This window comes from Hypanus sabinus, chromosome 13 (genome assembly GCF_030144855.1).
Source record: "Hypanus sabinus isolate sHypSab1 chromosome 13, sHypSab1.hap1, whole genome shotgun sequence".
NCBI classification, from domain to species: domain Eukaryota; kingdom Metazoa; phylum Chordata; class Chondrichthyes; order Myliobatiformes; family Dasyatidae; genus Hypanus; species Hypanus sabinus.
Genome location: NC_082718.1, coordinates 32,957,077 through 32,971,963, shown reverse-complemented (window position 1 = coordinate 32,971,963; position 14,887 = coordinate 32,957,077). Strand labels below are relative to the sequence as shown.

Genomic DNA, 14,887 nt, shown 5'->3' with positions numbered 1-14,887 from the left:
CTTTGCTGATGAGCAAAAAAAAAGAAACAATGCTGAACTCATTTAGAGAACGAGTCAGCTGGAGACGCTCATGGAGTGAGTACTGTTTTGGATTCGCTCCATAACCTTTATTTTTTTTTAACCTTTGATCACCCTTACTCAGCTTATTTTTACCTATACCGAAAGTTTCTTTGTTAATTTTTTTTTGAATTTACTGTCAAGAGTTTGTTGTGAACTTTTGAAGATATGCAAACAGAAATGTCTCTCAGGTCTAAGGGACGGGATCCCGGACGCAATCAGAACGGTAACGGAAAGAAGCAGGCTCCGCCACAACAAACTCAATTAACTTTTGAATTGTTTATGGAGGTTTTGGATAAAAAATTTGCTGAACTACAACAATTTTTTAAAGAAGATATAAAGGCTTTTCAAGAGTACATGGTTAAGACAGATTTAGTAATTAAACAGCAACAAGCTCTTATTGCGTCTCTGCAAGAAGATGCTCGGAAGCGAGATTTGACTATTGAAAAACTGCAACAGGATTTAATTTCGACCATTAAGCTGATGGAAGCCCTTAAAGCCAAGAGTGACGATCTTGAGAATCGGTCCAGAAGACAGAACTTACGTATACTTGGTCTTCCAGACGGCATAGAAAAAGATGACCCTTCTGATTATTTTGCTCAACTTTTAAAAGAAGCGTTTCCGACGATTTTCCCGAATAACCCCCCTTTATTGGATCGGGCACATAGAATTCGGCGTCGATCACCGAGTGTTTAGACAAACCTTCGGTGGTAATTGTCCGGTTCCATTATGTACATGAGAAAGAACAACTTATACGAGCAGCTCGTCGGGCAGGAATGATTAAATTCAAAGTATTCTGCTTCCGCCGGGTCGAAGACTTTAGCCCTGACCTTTTAAAAAGAAGGCTTCTTTTTAAACCGTTGATGGCTGAATGTTATTAGAAAAATCTGAAACCTGCACTCCTATACCCTGCGAAGCTTCGAATCTCTCCGTCGAATGCTCCACGACAGGTTTTTCTTTCAACTTCAGAAGTGAGAAAATATCTGGAGGAGAACTTCCCTACTGCTACAGACACCAGTCTCTAATAAATGAACGATTCTAATCGTGTAAGATGGTTCTCAATCTCTTAAACCAGAATTAAAATCTGGTTATTGGTGTAGGTTCATCCTATACTTTATACTTAAGTTAAAGTGTGTTTTCGTCATATTAATTGTTCTGCCTTATACACTTTAACCATTATACTACATACTTGTCCATTAACTTTGTTCCTTCGAAGGTATATTTTTAATTCTTTGAAGGTGAATTTTTCTTTGATTAAGATGGTGGTTTTTTGAAAAAGATTTTTGGTTTTGCTTAAGATGGCGTTATTTTTTTTCTTTCTTTCGTCTTTTTCCTACAATGCATCGCTTATCATAGCTTAAATATTTTTTGTTTTGTCTGGGCTAGAGCCCGATTTATAATTTTTTTTAGTGATTATATTTTTTTTTGCAACTAACTATACTTAGAAATATGGTTTTTATTATAGCGATTTTAATTTTTAAAGTTGGGGTGATTCTTTTATATATATCCTTTATATGTGGAGTGTTCTTCAGCTGACATGGGGGTAGGATTAGTCTTACTTTTTCCCTTTTTAAGTCATATTTTGGCTTTTTCTCTTTCTCTTGGGGGGTGGGGGGATGGTCTGTTTTCTAATTCTATTTTTTTTGCACCAGTTTGTGTTAGTTTTTTTATTTGGGCTGTTTTTGAACTTCAAATATGTCTGTGTTGTCGTCACTTCCGGGTCTTCTCTTTACTTTTGTTCCTCTTCCGGGTGCATGAGTTTAGAAGTTGGTTAACCCTTTCTATACCAAAGGGTTGATTTTAGAATTATGGCTCAGACCATTAATTTTGTGTCTTGGAATACTAATGGTTTAAATCATCCAATTAAACGAAAGAAGATTTTCAAAGTATTCCAAAGACTTAATGCTCATATCATTTTTGTACAAGAAACTCATGTGAGGAAGGAGGACAAATTTCGTTTTTTTAGATTTTGGCGGGGTCAACAGTATCACGCAAATTCGAATGCTAAAGTAAAAGGAGTTTCAATTTTTATTGACTCCTCTATTCCATTTGTTCAACATGATATTTTTTCGGATCCGAATGGTAGATTTTTGTTAATTATGGGTTTACTTTGTAATAAAAAGGTTGCTTTGGTTAATGTTTATGCTCCAAATGTGGATTGTCCTGACTTTTTTAAGTCCTTATTTACCTCTTTACCCAATCTAAATGAATATAAGTTAATAATGGGTGGTGACTTTAATTGTTGTTTAAATCCTCTGATGGATAAATCTTTATCTATTCAGACTTTACCTAATAAGTCGGCCACTTGTATTAACTCTTTTTTGACTGACAATGGAGTTTTTGATATTTGGAGATTCCGGCATCCTAATGACAAAGAGTTTTCTTTTTTCTCACATGTTTATCACTCTTATTCGAGAATTGATTATTTTTTTGTAGACTCTTGTTTTATTCCATTGGTAATCGGTTGTAACTATGATATTATAGCTATCTCTGATCATGTTCCATTATTACTTTCTATGAAATTTACGGATACAGCTTCTAATGCCAGACAATGGCGATTTGACTCTACCTTGTTGCAAGACTCTTGACTTTATAAAATTTATGGAGGAGCAGATCGACTTCTTCTTTTCAACTAATTCTACAGATGATATCTCCTGCGGAACACTTTGGGACACTTTTAAAGCGTATATACGTGGACAGATTATTTCTTATTCTGTTGGTTTGAGGAAACGTACTAAGATGGAAACTCTTTTATTGGTTGATAAAATTAAAGAGATTGATAAGAAATATTCGATTGCTCCTAGTAAGGAGCTTTACAAACAAAGGGTTGAACTTCAAATGGAACATAGTTTATTACTTACATCCTCGATTGAAAATCAATTAATGAAAACTAAATCTGATTTTTATATACATAGTGATAAATCTGGTAAACTGTTAGCTAGTCAATTGAAGAATGCTTTGGTTAAACGTCAAATCACTAAGATTGGTCAGCAGAATGGGAATCTGACAGTTAATCATGATGAGATAAATAAGGCATTTCAAGACTTCTATACCTCCCTGTATCAATCTGAATTTCCTCAAGATCATAATATCATGTCTGATTTTCTTGGGAAATTAAATTTTCCAAGATTATCATCTGATGATCTTTTGATATTGGATACTCCTATTACGGATGTAGAAATTAAAGGGGCTATTTCCTCAATGAATTCTGGGAAAGCACCAGGTCCAGATGATTATACACTTGAATTTTTTAAAAAAAATTCCGCTACTCTTTCCCCTTGGTTAGGTAAGGTTTTTGGGGAAGCCATTAGATTGGGGAATTTGCCACAATCTTTTTATAGAGCTTCCATTTCTCTAATATTGAAGAAAGATAAAGACCCTACTAACTGTGCTTCCTATAGACCTATATCTTTATTGAATGTAGACTCCAAGATTTTTTCCAAGTTACTGGCATCTAGATTGGAGAAGGTATTACCCAAAATTATTTCAGTTGATCAAACCGGTTTTATTAAAAATCGCAATTCTTTTTTTAACATTAGGAGATTGTTGAATATTGTTTATACTACCTCACATGACACTTCAGAATGTGTGATTTCATTAGATGCGGAGAAAGCATTTGATAGAGTTGAATGGCCTTACTTATTTAATGTGTTGGAGAAGTTTAATTTTAGTCCGATGGATTAAATGGATTTATCATACTCCAGTAGCCTCAGTGTTTACCAATAATCAAAGATCTCCCTTTTTTCGCCTATTTCGGGGCACTAGACAAGGATGTCCTCTTAGTCCATTACTATTTAACATTGCCTTAGAACCTTTGGCAATTGCCATCAGACAATCACAGGATATTTTGGGTATTAATCGAGGGACAGACATTCATAAGTTATCTTTGTATGCAGATGATTTATTACTATTCATTTCTAACCTGGAGAAATCCATCCCAGCAGTTTTATCATTATTGGCTCAATTTAGTGAGTTTTCTGGGTATGTTAAATCTTAATAAAAGTGAATTGTTTCCTTTGAATAAACGGGTCCCAATTTATGGAAATTTACCTTTTAAATTAGTTAATGATTCTTTTACTTATTTAGGGATCAAGATCACAAAAAACCATAAAGATTTATTTAGATTTAATTTTTTACCCTTACTTGATCAGATTAAAGGTTTGTTTACTAAGTGGTCACCTTTATCTTTATCCCTAATAGGTAGGATTAATGCTATTAAGATGGTTATTTTACCTAAGTTTTTATATATTTTTCAAGTGATACCAATTTTTATCCCGAAATCTTTTTTTACTAATGTTGACTCTAAAATTTCTTCATATATATGGCAGAATAAAAATCCCAGGTTAGGTAAAATATATTTACAGAAGACAAAAAAGGAAGGCGGGTTAGCATTACCTAATTTCAGATTTTACTATTGGGCAGTTAATATTAGATATTTGTTATGTTGGTTGAAAGATGGGGGTGGATCTTTCGGCCCTTGTTGGGTGAGTTTAGAAACTAAATCTGTATCAGCTTAAGCTCTGGGTTCTATTTTAGGGACTTCTCTCCCTTTTGCTCTTTCTAAATTGAACATACTTTGCATATATGGTTTCAATTTCAGAGATTTTTTTGGGTTGACTCAATTCGTTTTAAATAGTCCTATTGTATCTAATTGTTTTTTCCACCCTTCCATTATAGATCAAACTTATTCGGCTTGGAAAACTAAGGGATTACTAAGATGTTCTGATTTATTTTTAGACAATTATTTCATGTCTTTTGAGCAATTATCCAACAAATATAACTTGCCTAGATTTAATTTTTTTAGATATTTACAGATTAGACATTTTTTAAGTTCTGTACTCCCTATGTTTCCAAATTTTGTGCCTTCAGATATTTTGGAGAGTTTATTTGAATTAGACCCTTTTCAAAAAGAGCTTATTTCAAAACTTTATAATATAATTATGAAGATAAGTTCAGAGCCTCTTTATAAGACTAAAAAGGATTGGGAAAGAGAGCTTAGTCTTATTATTTCTAGTGAGAATTGGGATAGAATTCTTCAATTAGTTAATACATCATCGTTATGTGCCAAACATTCATTAATACAATTTAAGGTCGTACATAGGGCCCATATGTCCAAGGATAAATTAGCTCATTTTTACTCTCATATTAGTCCTATTTGTGATAGATGTCAATCTGAAATTGCGTCTTTAACTCAAATGTTTTGGTCTTGTTCATTTTTTCAGAAATATTGGAAAGATATTTTTGATATTATTTCTGTGGTTTTGAATATTGATTTACAAGCTCATCCTATTACCGCAATTTTTGGTTTACCAATGTTAGACTTACTGCATTTATCTTCTTCTGCCCGTTGAATGATTGCATTTCTAACTCTGATGGCTAGAAGATCTATATTGTTGAATTGGAAAGAAATTAATCCTCCCACTGTATTTAATTGGTTCTCTCAAACTATGTTATGTTTAAATTTAGAAAAAATTAGAAGTGGTACTTTTGAGACTTCTATTAAATTTGAAAAGTTATGGAGACCATTTATTCAACATTTTCATATGATGTAATATGACCCTGTGCCAAATTCATTTGATTTACCAGCTTTTAGCTTACGTATGTTGAGAGGACCGGAAGTGACGGCATTGATGAATACTTATTTTTGTGAGATATTATAAACAGCCCCCCTTTTTTTTCTCTTTTTTTTTGCTTCTTTTTTCTTCTATATTAGTTATTAGATTAGTAGATTAGCTAGTTTTGCATTATATATATATATTTTTTTTTCTTTTTTCTGTTTTTTTATATCATATATTATGAAATATTTAGACTTACCATGTTCATACATATATTTTATGGCTTATATCTAGGTAAACTCATTTATATTGTAACTTATGTATATTTTTTTCATATGTAATGGAATTTGTATGTTGGTAATTTCTTTATAAATATATCATTTGTATTCTGTTCATATTACTAATAATAATAAAAAGATTTAGAAAGAAAGAAAGAGATAGTCCGTCTGAATGGACTGAACTTATTTAAATAGTCATTTAAAAAATATTGCTGTAACTATTTAAAACGAAAACAAAATAGGAAATAACACACACAAAATGCTGGTGGAACGCAGCAGGTCATTCAGCATCTATAGGAAGAAACACAGTTGATGTTTCAGGCCGAAACCCTTCGACAGAAGTAAGTTTTTTTTCCCCTTGTATGAATAAGCATATTACCTAAAGAGCTGAGGAAATTCATTAACATCAGATCTGCAGCTGTTTGAAATCTTGATCAATACACATAAAATGCTAGAGGAACTCAGCAGATCAGGCAGCAACTATGGAGAAGAATAAACAGTTGATATTTCGGGCTGAGACCTTTCACCGGGACCAAGCCAGTACAGTCTTAGTCTAGTGTTTGGAAACTCAGGTCTATGAATCTTTGTCCAATGCTCAAGCTCCATCACACTAAGCACTGTTGCACCTCAGGTCTGTAGTGCTCACACTGCTGACTTGTGTGCACTGCCAGACCAGCTCAAACAGCATCTACAATGGTTGGCCTCAGTGGCATACGAAGATGAGGTACCACAAATAATGATGCAGGAACAACAACCTGATTCCAAGTGAGGGCAAGACAAAAGTGATGATTGTGGACTTAAGGAAGGCAAGATAGACCACTTTCCATTACACATCAATGGCACTCCTATGGAGAGAGTCAAGAGCAAAGAAGTCATTAGTCAAGGAGGCATGCAGTGTCCACACTTTCTGAGGAGATCGTGAGTCCTGCAAGATTTCCTTCCTCCATACTAACAGCTTTCTACAGGAGCACCGTCGAGAGTGTTCTGTCTGGCTGCATCATTATTTGGTACAGAAGCTGCAAGGCATCAGGCCACAAGACCCTACAGAGGATTGTAAAAACTGCCGAGAGACTCACTGGGGTTTCTTCCCCCCCCCCCCCACATTTCTGATATGACCGCATTGTAGGACGTGATACATTTTTGAGGATCCCTACCATCCATCTCACAATCTCTTTGACCCATTACCGTCAGGAAGAGGGTACAGCAGCATCAGGACTAGGACTGCCAGACTGCATAACAGCTTCTTCCTCAGGCCGTGAGATTAATGAATATCTTGCAACTACCAAGGTCTCATCACAAGGACGATAAGCTGTTTACTATACTGTTTACCTCTGCTGGTACTGCATGCATTTTGAGTTGTATTTTATTAACTTATTTGTGGTAATATTTTGTTTTATGTGCTGTGTGTGATTATGTGTTTTGTGGGTGCACTGTGATCCTGATGAACATTGTTTCATTTGGTTCTATATCTGTACAGTCAGGTGACAATAAACTTGAACTTGTTTGATAGGCGGACATTTAAGACTAAATTTGAAGCAGCCCCAGTTCTATAGACACTTGGATCTGATTTTATAGATGGCCAGATGTGCCGCCTCCATTCAGAATCCAGTGCATGGTGTCACTAGTACAGGCTGATTCCTATGGGATACTCAGCCTCATGTGAGACCAGCTGGAGGCCAGTTTGTGGATGAGCAAAGGGGTTCTGACTTCCAAAAACGAAAACTTTTAAGCACCATCAGAAACTAGAGGTTGGTGTAAAATATATTTACTGGCACTTCATTGCAGCATCAGTTGAACCTATTGAGAAGATAATTAGTAAGTGCTGTTAATCTGTTCCATACCCTACAATATTTAATTTATGCACTTCATGCATAATTCATCTGTAGATTTTATCCTTAGTTTCATAAGTTATTGTGCATTATGTGTACTACTGTGCTTTACACCCTAGTTCGGAGCAACATCTTGTTTGACGATATACATGTACAATAAACTTGACTTGATTTCAAAGTTATCTTAATTTTGATTAAATCCTGACCATGGTTTTAGAGCCTGGTTTGTGGTTGTGTGACAGAGTGCAAGTTTGCAAACAAGTTTTCTTGGATAAAAGCTTGTCAGTTTTAATACTGTGTGTGTTCTGTCTAGGCTTACAAGAAGACATGTACCGAACTTCCTAGCTCAGTATCCTATTCCTGAGCAATTGAAGGAATGCATTGATAAAGGTGGTGATGTTCTCACAGTAGCGCCACATCTCACTGACGTTAGTAACTCTGCTTATTTTTCTAGATTTAAAAGAAAAGCTGTTGCCTTTTTTAATTTGAAAATTTGTTATTTAAATCTCCCCAGCCTTTGAGCGTGTTGAACTATAAAGACCATTTTTCAACTCTTCTGTGGCTGGAAGAAATCAAAGTTGTGGCAGACATGAGAGAGTTTGATATGATGGCAGTGGTTTTGAGAAAGCATGGAGACTTCCTCGTTCTAGAGGTGCCAGGGCTGGTTGAAGGAAGGCCATCTGTAATTATTGGTAAGTTATTTATTAAACCTGGGAACTGAGCGTTATTAAAATCAAGCGAAGAATGGGAATTGAAGCAAAAGATCAGCCGTAGCCTTACTAAATGACACAGCCAGCAAGGGAGGCCAGATCCATGTTGATTGGTGAGATATAGGCACTTGCAAGCCTCATGACCATAAACGTCAAGCCCTGGTAACACTGAAAGCCAGCAAGCTGACTGTCAAAACCATCAGTCTAAATTTGCCAAATCTCTACACCGGTTAAATAGATTAAAATTAGCAGTTAATGCCAAAATATGTATTCATTCATCAAAGCTCATCCTCTTCACGGAAGTAAATGGAGTTGCAGAAACTTTGCTTGTCTAACCTGCCACAAGTTCTAGTGGGCAGGTTTCCTGTCATAAATGCTGTGAAGGTGCAAAAATTATTGTTTCCAAGGAAGTTCAGAATTATAGGACTATGCATCATAATTGGAGAAATCCCAACTGACTGAAAAAGATGGTAATGCTAGCATTTCTTAAAACTCCAGGCTGAATTTGTTTTACATGAAAAGTCAGGGAATGATTAGATCACAAATGTCTTGCTAAATATTCTTTGTACACTTGTCTAGATACTGATTTCATTGAAGCTTACTTGTGTTTGTCCTTAGGTGATCAAATAATATTGAAGAATACTTATTGCACAGAAACAACAGTGCAGTATTTGGGCTTTGTAATCGAGGTAAATGAGCAATGAAATTACACTCTGGATGCCATTTATTGCTAGGAAACAGTATGTTATTGTTCAAAATCATTCACATTCTTATTGGCATACGGTGTGTTAAAGCCAATATTTCAATTATAGCTTCAGATTTAACTGGAGTAATATTCATATGTCTGTAAATTTTGATATATCTATAAAATCTTTTGATACTGTATCTCATATTTCTTATTCCTGACAGTATCAGGTAAACATGTTAGACAATCCTGTGAGAAATTGGAACATAGCTTCTAATTTTCCTGCATGTGAATTGTTCAAAACATTCTTCCTTCAAGATGGTTTGTTCAGCTTTCAACATGTAATCCCTTTGATATGGGATATAGCTACCTGCCTTCACTATTCATTCCCTTAAATGAACATAGGTTCCTGCAAGTCTCACCTTTTCCTTGCACCTCATATAGAATGTTGTCCATGTTGCAAGGTTCTGAGTTCTTTTGAAACTGTTTTCCATAAAGGAACAGAGTGATTGGGGAGGTAGACAAGGGATAGTGTAAAAAGAACTGTTAAATGATTAAGCTTTTAGATATGATGGCTTTTACACATAAATATGGAGGGATTTGGATCATCTGCAAGTAGAAAGAGATTGAGTTTATAAATAATTCTGAAAATGTGTTGCTCAGATGGTTGATCATTGAGTTGAGTTCTTCTCCAATCTTGGTCATTTGCATACAAGTATTTTGTTCACCCACATCACAATTGAGTTTCCAAATGACAACTATTCAGCAGATTAGTAAGTATATAAAGGCCAAGCATTTGGAGGAGTTAACAGCGCACTAATGATGTCACCTCATATGGTGATGAAATGTTCGCAAGAAAATTGTGAAGATTGGAGAAAAACTCAGCCCAAACAGATTTAGTTTAATTTGGCATCATGTTTACCATGGAGATCATGGGCTAAAGGCCCTTTTCCTGTGCTGTACTGTTCTGTGTTGAAGACTTAAGAGGTGTATACTCCCACTTTTCCATTATCGTTTGCCTTTTTGCCTTCTTGAATGACTTTAACAGTACATTATTGTGTTCAGTGCCATATGGACTCAAAAGTATCACTGTACCACGATTGCCAGGCTAAATTTAAGGGTGCTTCCATTTTAATTGATGCAGACAAGTACCATGCTTTGCAAAATGAGCTTTCAGGATGTAAAAGAATCTAAGCAAGTACTGGAGTTGAGGCATAGGGGGAAATAGATTTGACAGGCTGGCTTGCCTTGCCTAGTTTTACTTTATGATCCAGATGTCTCTTACAATACCTGAAGATGAATAATATGTATATTTTATAAAGCATACTTATTAATATATATTAATAATTTATTGTATTTACTTCATGTACATGAGTAAAAATATTTATATTACATCTCCATCTAAATGTGCCAATTATAGTAATTTATAATAGTATGTACAACAGAACAGTCAATATAACAGAGAAATACAATTGTAACAACATGAATTAATCAGTCTGATGGCCTGGTGGAAGAAGCTGTCCCAGAGCCTGTTGGTCCTGGCTTTAATGCTGGGGTACTGATGCACCATCAATAACTCTCTGAGACGTGAGGCGAGATATAGGCTTTTATTGACTGGAAGAAAGAACAAGCAACAATTGACCACCATACTACATCCTGGAGACTGAGCAGGGCTCAGGCCCCAATCGCCTTTATATCGGAGTCTGTGGGAGGAGCCACGGTCAGTGGGAGGAGCCACAGGAGCAGTCAGTGGTGGGTGGCGTGTCCAGACAGGTATATGTAGTTCACCACAGGTACAGTTTCTCAGATGGTGGTAGCTGGAACATTTTGTGGATGGGGTGACTTGGGTCCCCAGTGACCCTTTGGGCACTTTTTACACATCTATCTTTGTAAATGTCCTGAATGGAGGGAAGTTCACATCTACAGATGTGCTGGGCTGTCCACACCACTCTGCAGAGTCCTGCGAATGAAGGAGGTACAGTTCCCATACCAGGCAGTGATGCAGTCAGTCAGGATGCACTGTGCCCCTGTAGAAAGTTCTTAGGATTTTTTAACAAATATAAGTATAACTGATTAACTTTTTATAATGCTTGTCCTCTTAAAATATTCTAGGGCTTACTGTATTTCCTCTATCTTGTGTAGTGAAGTAAGTTTGAATCTTTAAATGATGCTAATGCCATCATTGGTTTTACTCATGTTGTTGGTGTTCATGCCTCATTTTCTCTCCCCTCACTTATCTTGGTGTTCTGCACCAAAGCTACTGTTCTGCATGTGGCTTGCACTATCAAGTTTTTCTCTTGGGTGGCCATCACTGTCAGGATGCAGAGGAGGTTTGACCAAAATGAATTCAGCCCTTCACCTTTGCACCTCTCGGTAGCTTCATTGTACAGTGGTCAGGGATAGGAACTTGGTCCTTTTTTTCTGTTTCCTTAATAGTATTGAATAAAACAAAGGTGAGGGTACAAACCTAAATTATAATTATGCATAATTTTGGTACCCACCAGTCATAGACCATCTCAAATATAAACCAGTAAATGAAATTTTAATAAAACTGCAGATGCTGGAAAAACTCAGCTAGTCAGTCAGCATCTGTAGAAAGAGAAGCAGTTAACTTTTCTCACATACAATACTTATCTGTCACATATACTGTGTACTTCCTCGCTCCAGCTACACAATGAAAAGACATTGGAGATGATGTGCACAGTCTAAATGCTCACCTAACCCCTGTGACCATCCTAAACTCAGAGGATATTTGAACTTGCATCATTGCTGAATCAGAACCCACTAAATTAACTACAGCATCAGTTTTGGAGTCTTGTAGTTCTATGCCCATGTTCTAAGATCTTTTGTAAAGTCTGTTATGTACCCTGTAACTGCATTTACAGATCAGCAAAGATAGAAGTATCCGTTGTAGTCTGGTGGTACCAAAACTAAAGGTGTTTATTAGTAAACTACACAATATAGTATCAAAAATGCAAATATACATATAGAACAGGTTAGCAATAATAAACATAGAAGTATAGGAATAATAATAAGCAATAATAAACAAGCTCTATCGATGTCTAGGGGTAAACGAATTGTCATAGAAGAGTATAAAGTTCAGTTTATGCATGCTGAAGTATTGTAATTGTGTTGTAATCGTTGGAGAGAGAGAGAGCGAGCAAGAGATTAGGCAGCTTCAGCAGGCAAACCTTCTGTTGCTTTCTTATCCCGTCGTATCGTTGTGGTCATTCAGCTATGACCCCTCTTCTTCAGCTAGACTGTTCTTCTGTGGTGGACTTGTCACTCTGGCATGAGTGGACACACACACAAGTCCCCACCAGCCCTGCTGTCACACTGTGAGCTTTGTTGACCGATCTCCTGATTCGGTCCTCGAAGCCCCCACCTTCCTGTGGGTTCACAACACTCAGTCAGTGTCCACTGGTGTGTCTGAGGGATGTCTCCCCACACTTGTCTTTTATCCTCACTCACGGGGTATCAGCCATCCATCAACTCAAGATGACCATGTCCATCAAATCAGGCCACTCCTGCTGTCTCCTGAGGAATGTTAACGAGCAAAGTAAAGTCCTTGTAGTGAAAGGTAAATAATCCAGGAAGAGTCAAAATACAATAAATCAACGGTCTCTCTCTCTCTTATCTGTAGCAGATGTTCCTGCCTCTGTGCTTCATCTCTCTCTCTCATTAGCAGCATAGTTCATAGTTCTCAAAGGGTTTGGGGGGGGGGGGGAATGGTTAACTCTTCACCCCATTTCCATGAGGTCTGTTCATCACTCATAATAAGTCATTTTCTCTGAATTGGATGCAAAGAGCATGTCTTCTTGTACTCAAACTGAAGTCAGTTTGTGTTCCCTACTTTAAACCTCTCGTGTGTCCCCACAAACCATTCCCCAAACCCCTCCAAATCTCCTACTACAGATATGTGATGATGAGCTCATGATGAAGTTTAATCCAGCATTTCAAAAGAACTATGACGGGCAGCCTATGGATGTGGAGTTTACTTATAACAGGTGAAGTGTAACTTCAAGTCGGAACTAAAATTTACCATTATTAATCAGTACATCAATAATGTTAACTAACTTAGAATGCTTAAATTTCAGAGCCTTTGTCCGGAGATGTCACTTTGCAGTGGAACAAGCTACATACCTTGGTGAAGCAGGTACAGTGATTCAGACTCTTGAGAGATTGGACTTATTTTCTAACAAATGTCAAGTTGATAGAAATGTGTTTCTTTTTCCCCCTCTAGCCTCAACAAAATACATTACTATTGAGCTTTAAGAACTGTTAATTTTTTTTATAAAGGTTTCAAAAACAGCTCCAAAGGAAAGCTTTCTTTCTTTTCTTTATCAATCTTTTTATTAATTAAAAAAGAACATACATATATATATAAACAAGAGAATTATCTCAAATATCTATATCGATAACAATTCATATAAAAGGTAAAATAAACATTATCAAGATCAAACATAGTATTAATGTAATAGTATATAATAAAAAAGATAATCAATTCTCCTATCATTCCATGAAAAGAAAAAAAGATGAAGAAGCTTTAATAATTTTTATATACATTTTTTAAAAAACACTAAATGAAAAAAACAGAAAAAAAAGGACTAGGCAGATCATACTGAGAGTAAAAGAAAAAAAAAAGAAATTTTCTGATCAAATCCAAAGTTTCGAGAAAGTAGCTGGAAGATCAATAAATCAAACCATATAAAAATATTGGATAAAAGGTCGCCAAGTTTCTTCAAATTTAAAGAATGTATCAAATGTCCAATTTCTTATTTTCTCTAAACGTAGACAGGACATAATGGAGGTAAGCCAGTAAAAGGCAGGTGGATTAGAGTCCTTCCATTTAAGCAAAATGGCTCTCCTAGCCAATAAGTTGTGAAAGCTATCATCTGTTGAGTGGAAACAGGAATATATCCTGCTTCCAGTGGAGTGATCCCAAAAATTGTTGTAAATAAATTCAGCTGTAGGTCCAAATTCAAGACTTTTGATAAAGTTTTGAAGACATCTTTCCAAAAATTATCTATCTCGATACAAGACCAAAACATATGAGTTGAAGTAGCCACCTCAATATTACATCTGTCTCAAATAGGATTAATATTGGGAAAGATACAGGCTCATTTATCCTTTGACATATGTGCTGGATGTACTACCTTGAACTATATCAAGGAATGACGGGCACAAATAGATGAAGTATTTACCAAATGGAAAATTTTATCCCATTGATTATCTAAAAGTGACTCTCAAAATTCCAATTCCCACACCTTTAATTTTATCGTTAGATACCTTTTGCAAATTCAATAACCATTTATAAATTATAGCTATCAGTCCTTTTTGAAATGGTTTAACCTGAAAAAGAGTATCTATCATATTGAGTGAATAAGCAGAGGGAAAATTTGGAAGTAAATTACATTAAAAAATTCCTAATTTGTAAATATCTAAAAAAAAAGTATGCATTAGATAAGTCATATTTGTCCACTAACTAACAATCCCCCATAAACAAGTCTAATAAGGTTATTATTCCTTTGGTTTTCCAAATTAAAAAGGTCTGATTGGAAATTGATGGTTTAAAAAATAATTAAGATGGATTTTACTAGAAAGCACAAAGTTATTAAACTCAAAAAATCTACGAAGCTGAAACCAAACTCTCAATGTGTGTTTATTAATGGGATTGAGGTCTCGACTACCAATCTTAGAAAGCAAAAAAGGAAGAGGAGCTCCCAGTAAAGAGGTCAAAGAATACCCCTTCTCCAAGTTTTTTTCCAAATCC

At 35.7% G+C, this 14,887-nt stretch overlaps 1 protein-coding gene across 1 annotated transcript in view; it reads left to right on the top strand.

Annotated features, from left to right (window-relative positions):
• Positions 1-14,887, top strand: part of mov10l1 (Mov10 like RISC complex RNA helicase 1) — a 74,650-nt gene that overhangs the window by 23,611 nt on the left and 36,152 nt on the right. The window contains exons 9-13 of the mRNA XM_059988486.1: positions 8,033-8,147; positions 8,234-8,411; positions 9,048-9,118; positions 13,030-13,121; positions 13,212-13,270. Coding sequence (XP_059844469.1) covers positions 8,033-8,147; positions 8,234-8,411; positions 9,048-9,118; positions 13,030-13,121; positions 13,212-13,270 — 515 coding nt within the window. The remainder of the gene's footprint in view (positions 1-8,032; positions 8,148-8,233; positions 8,412-9,047; positions 9,119-13,029; positions 13,122-13,211; positions 13,271-14,887) is intronic.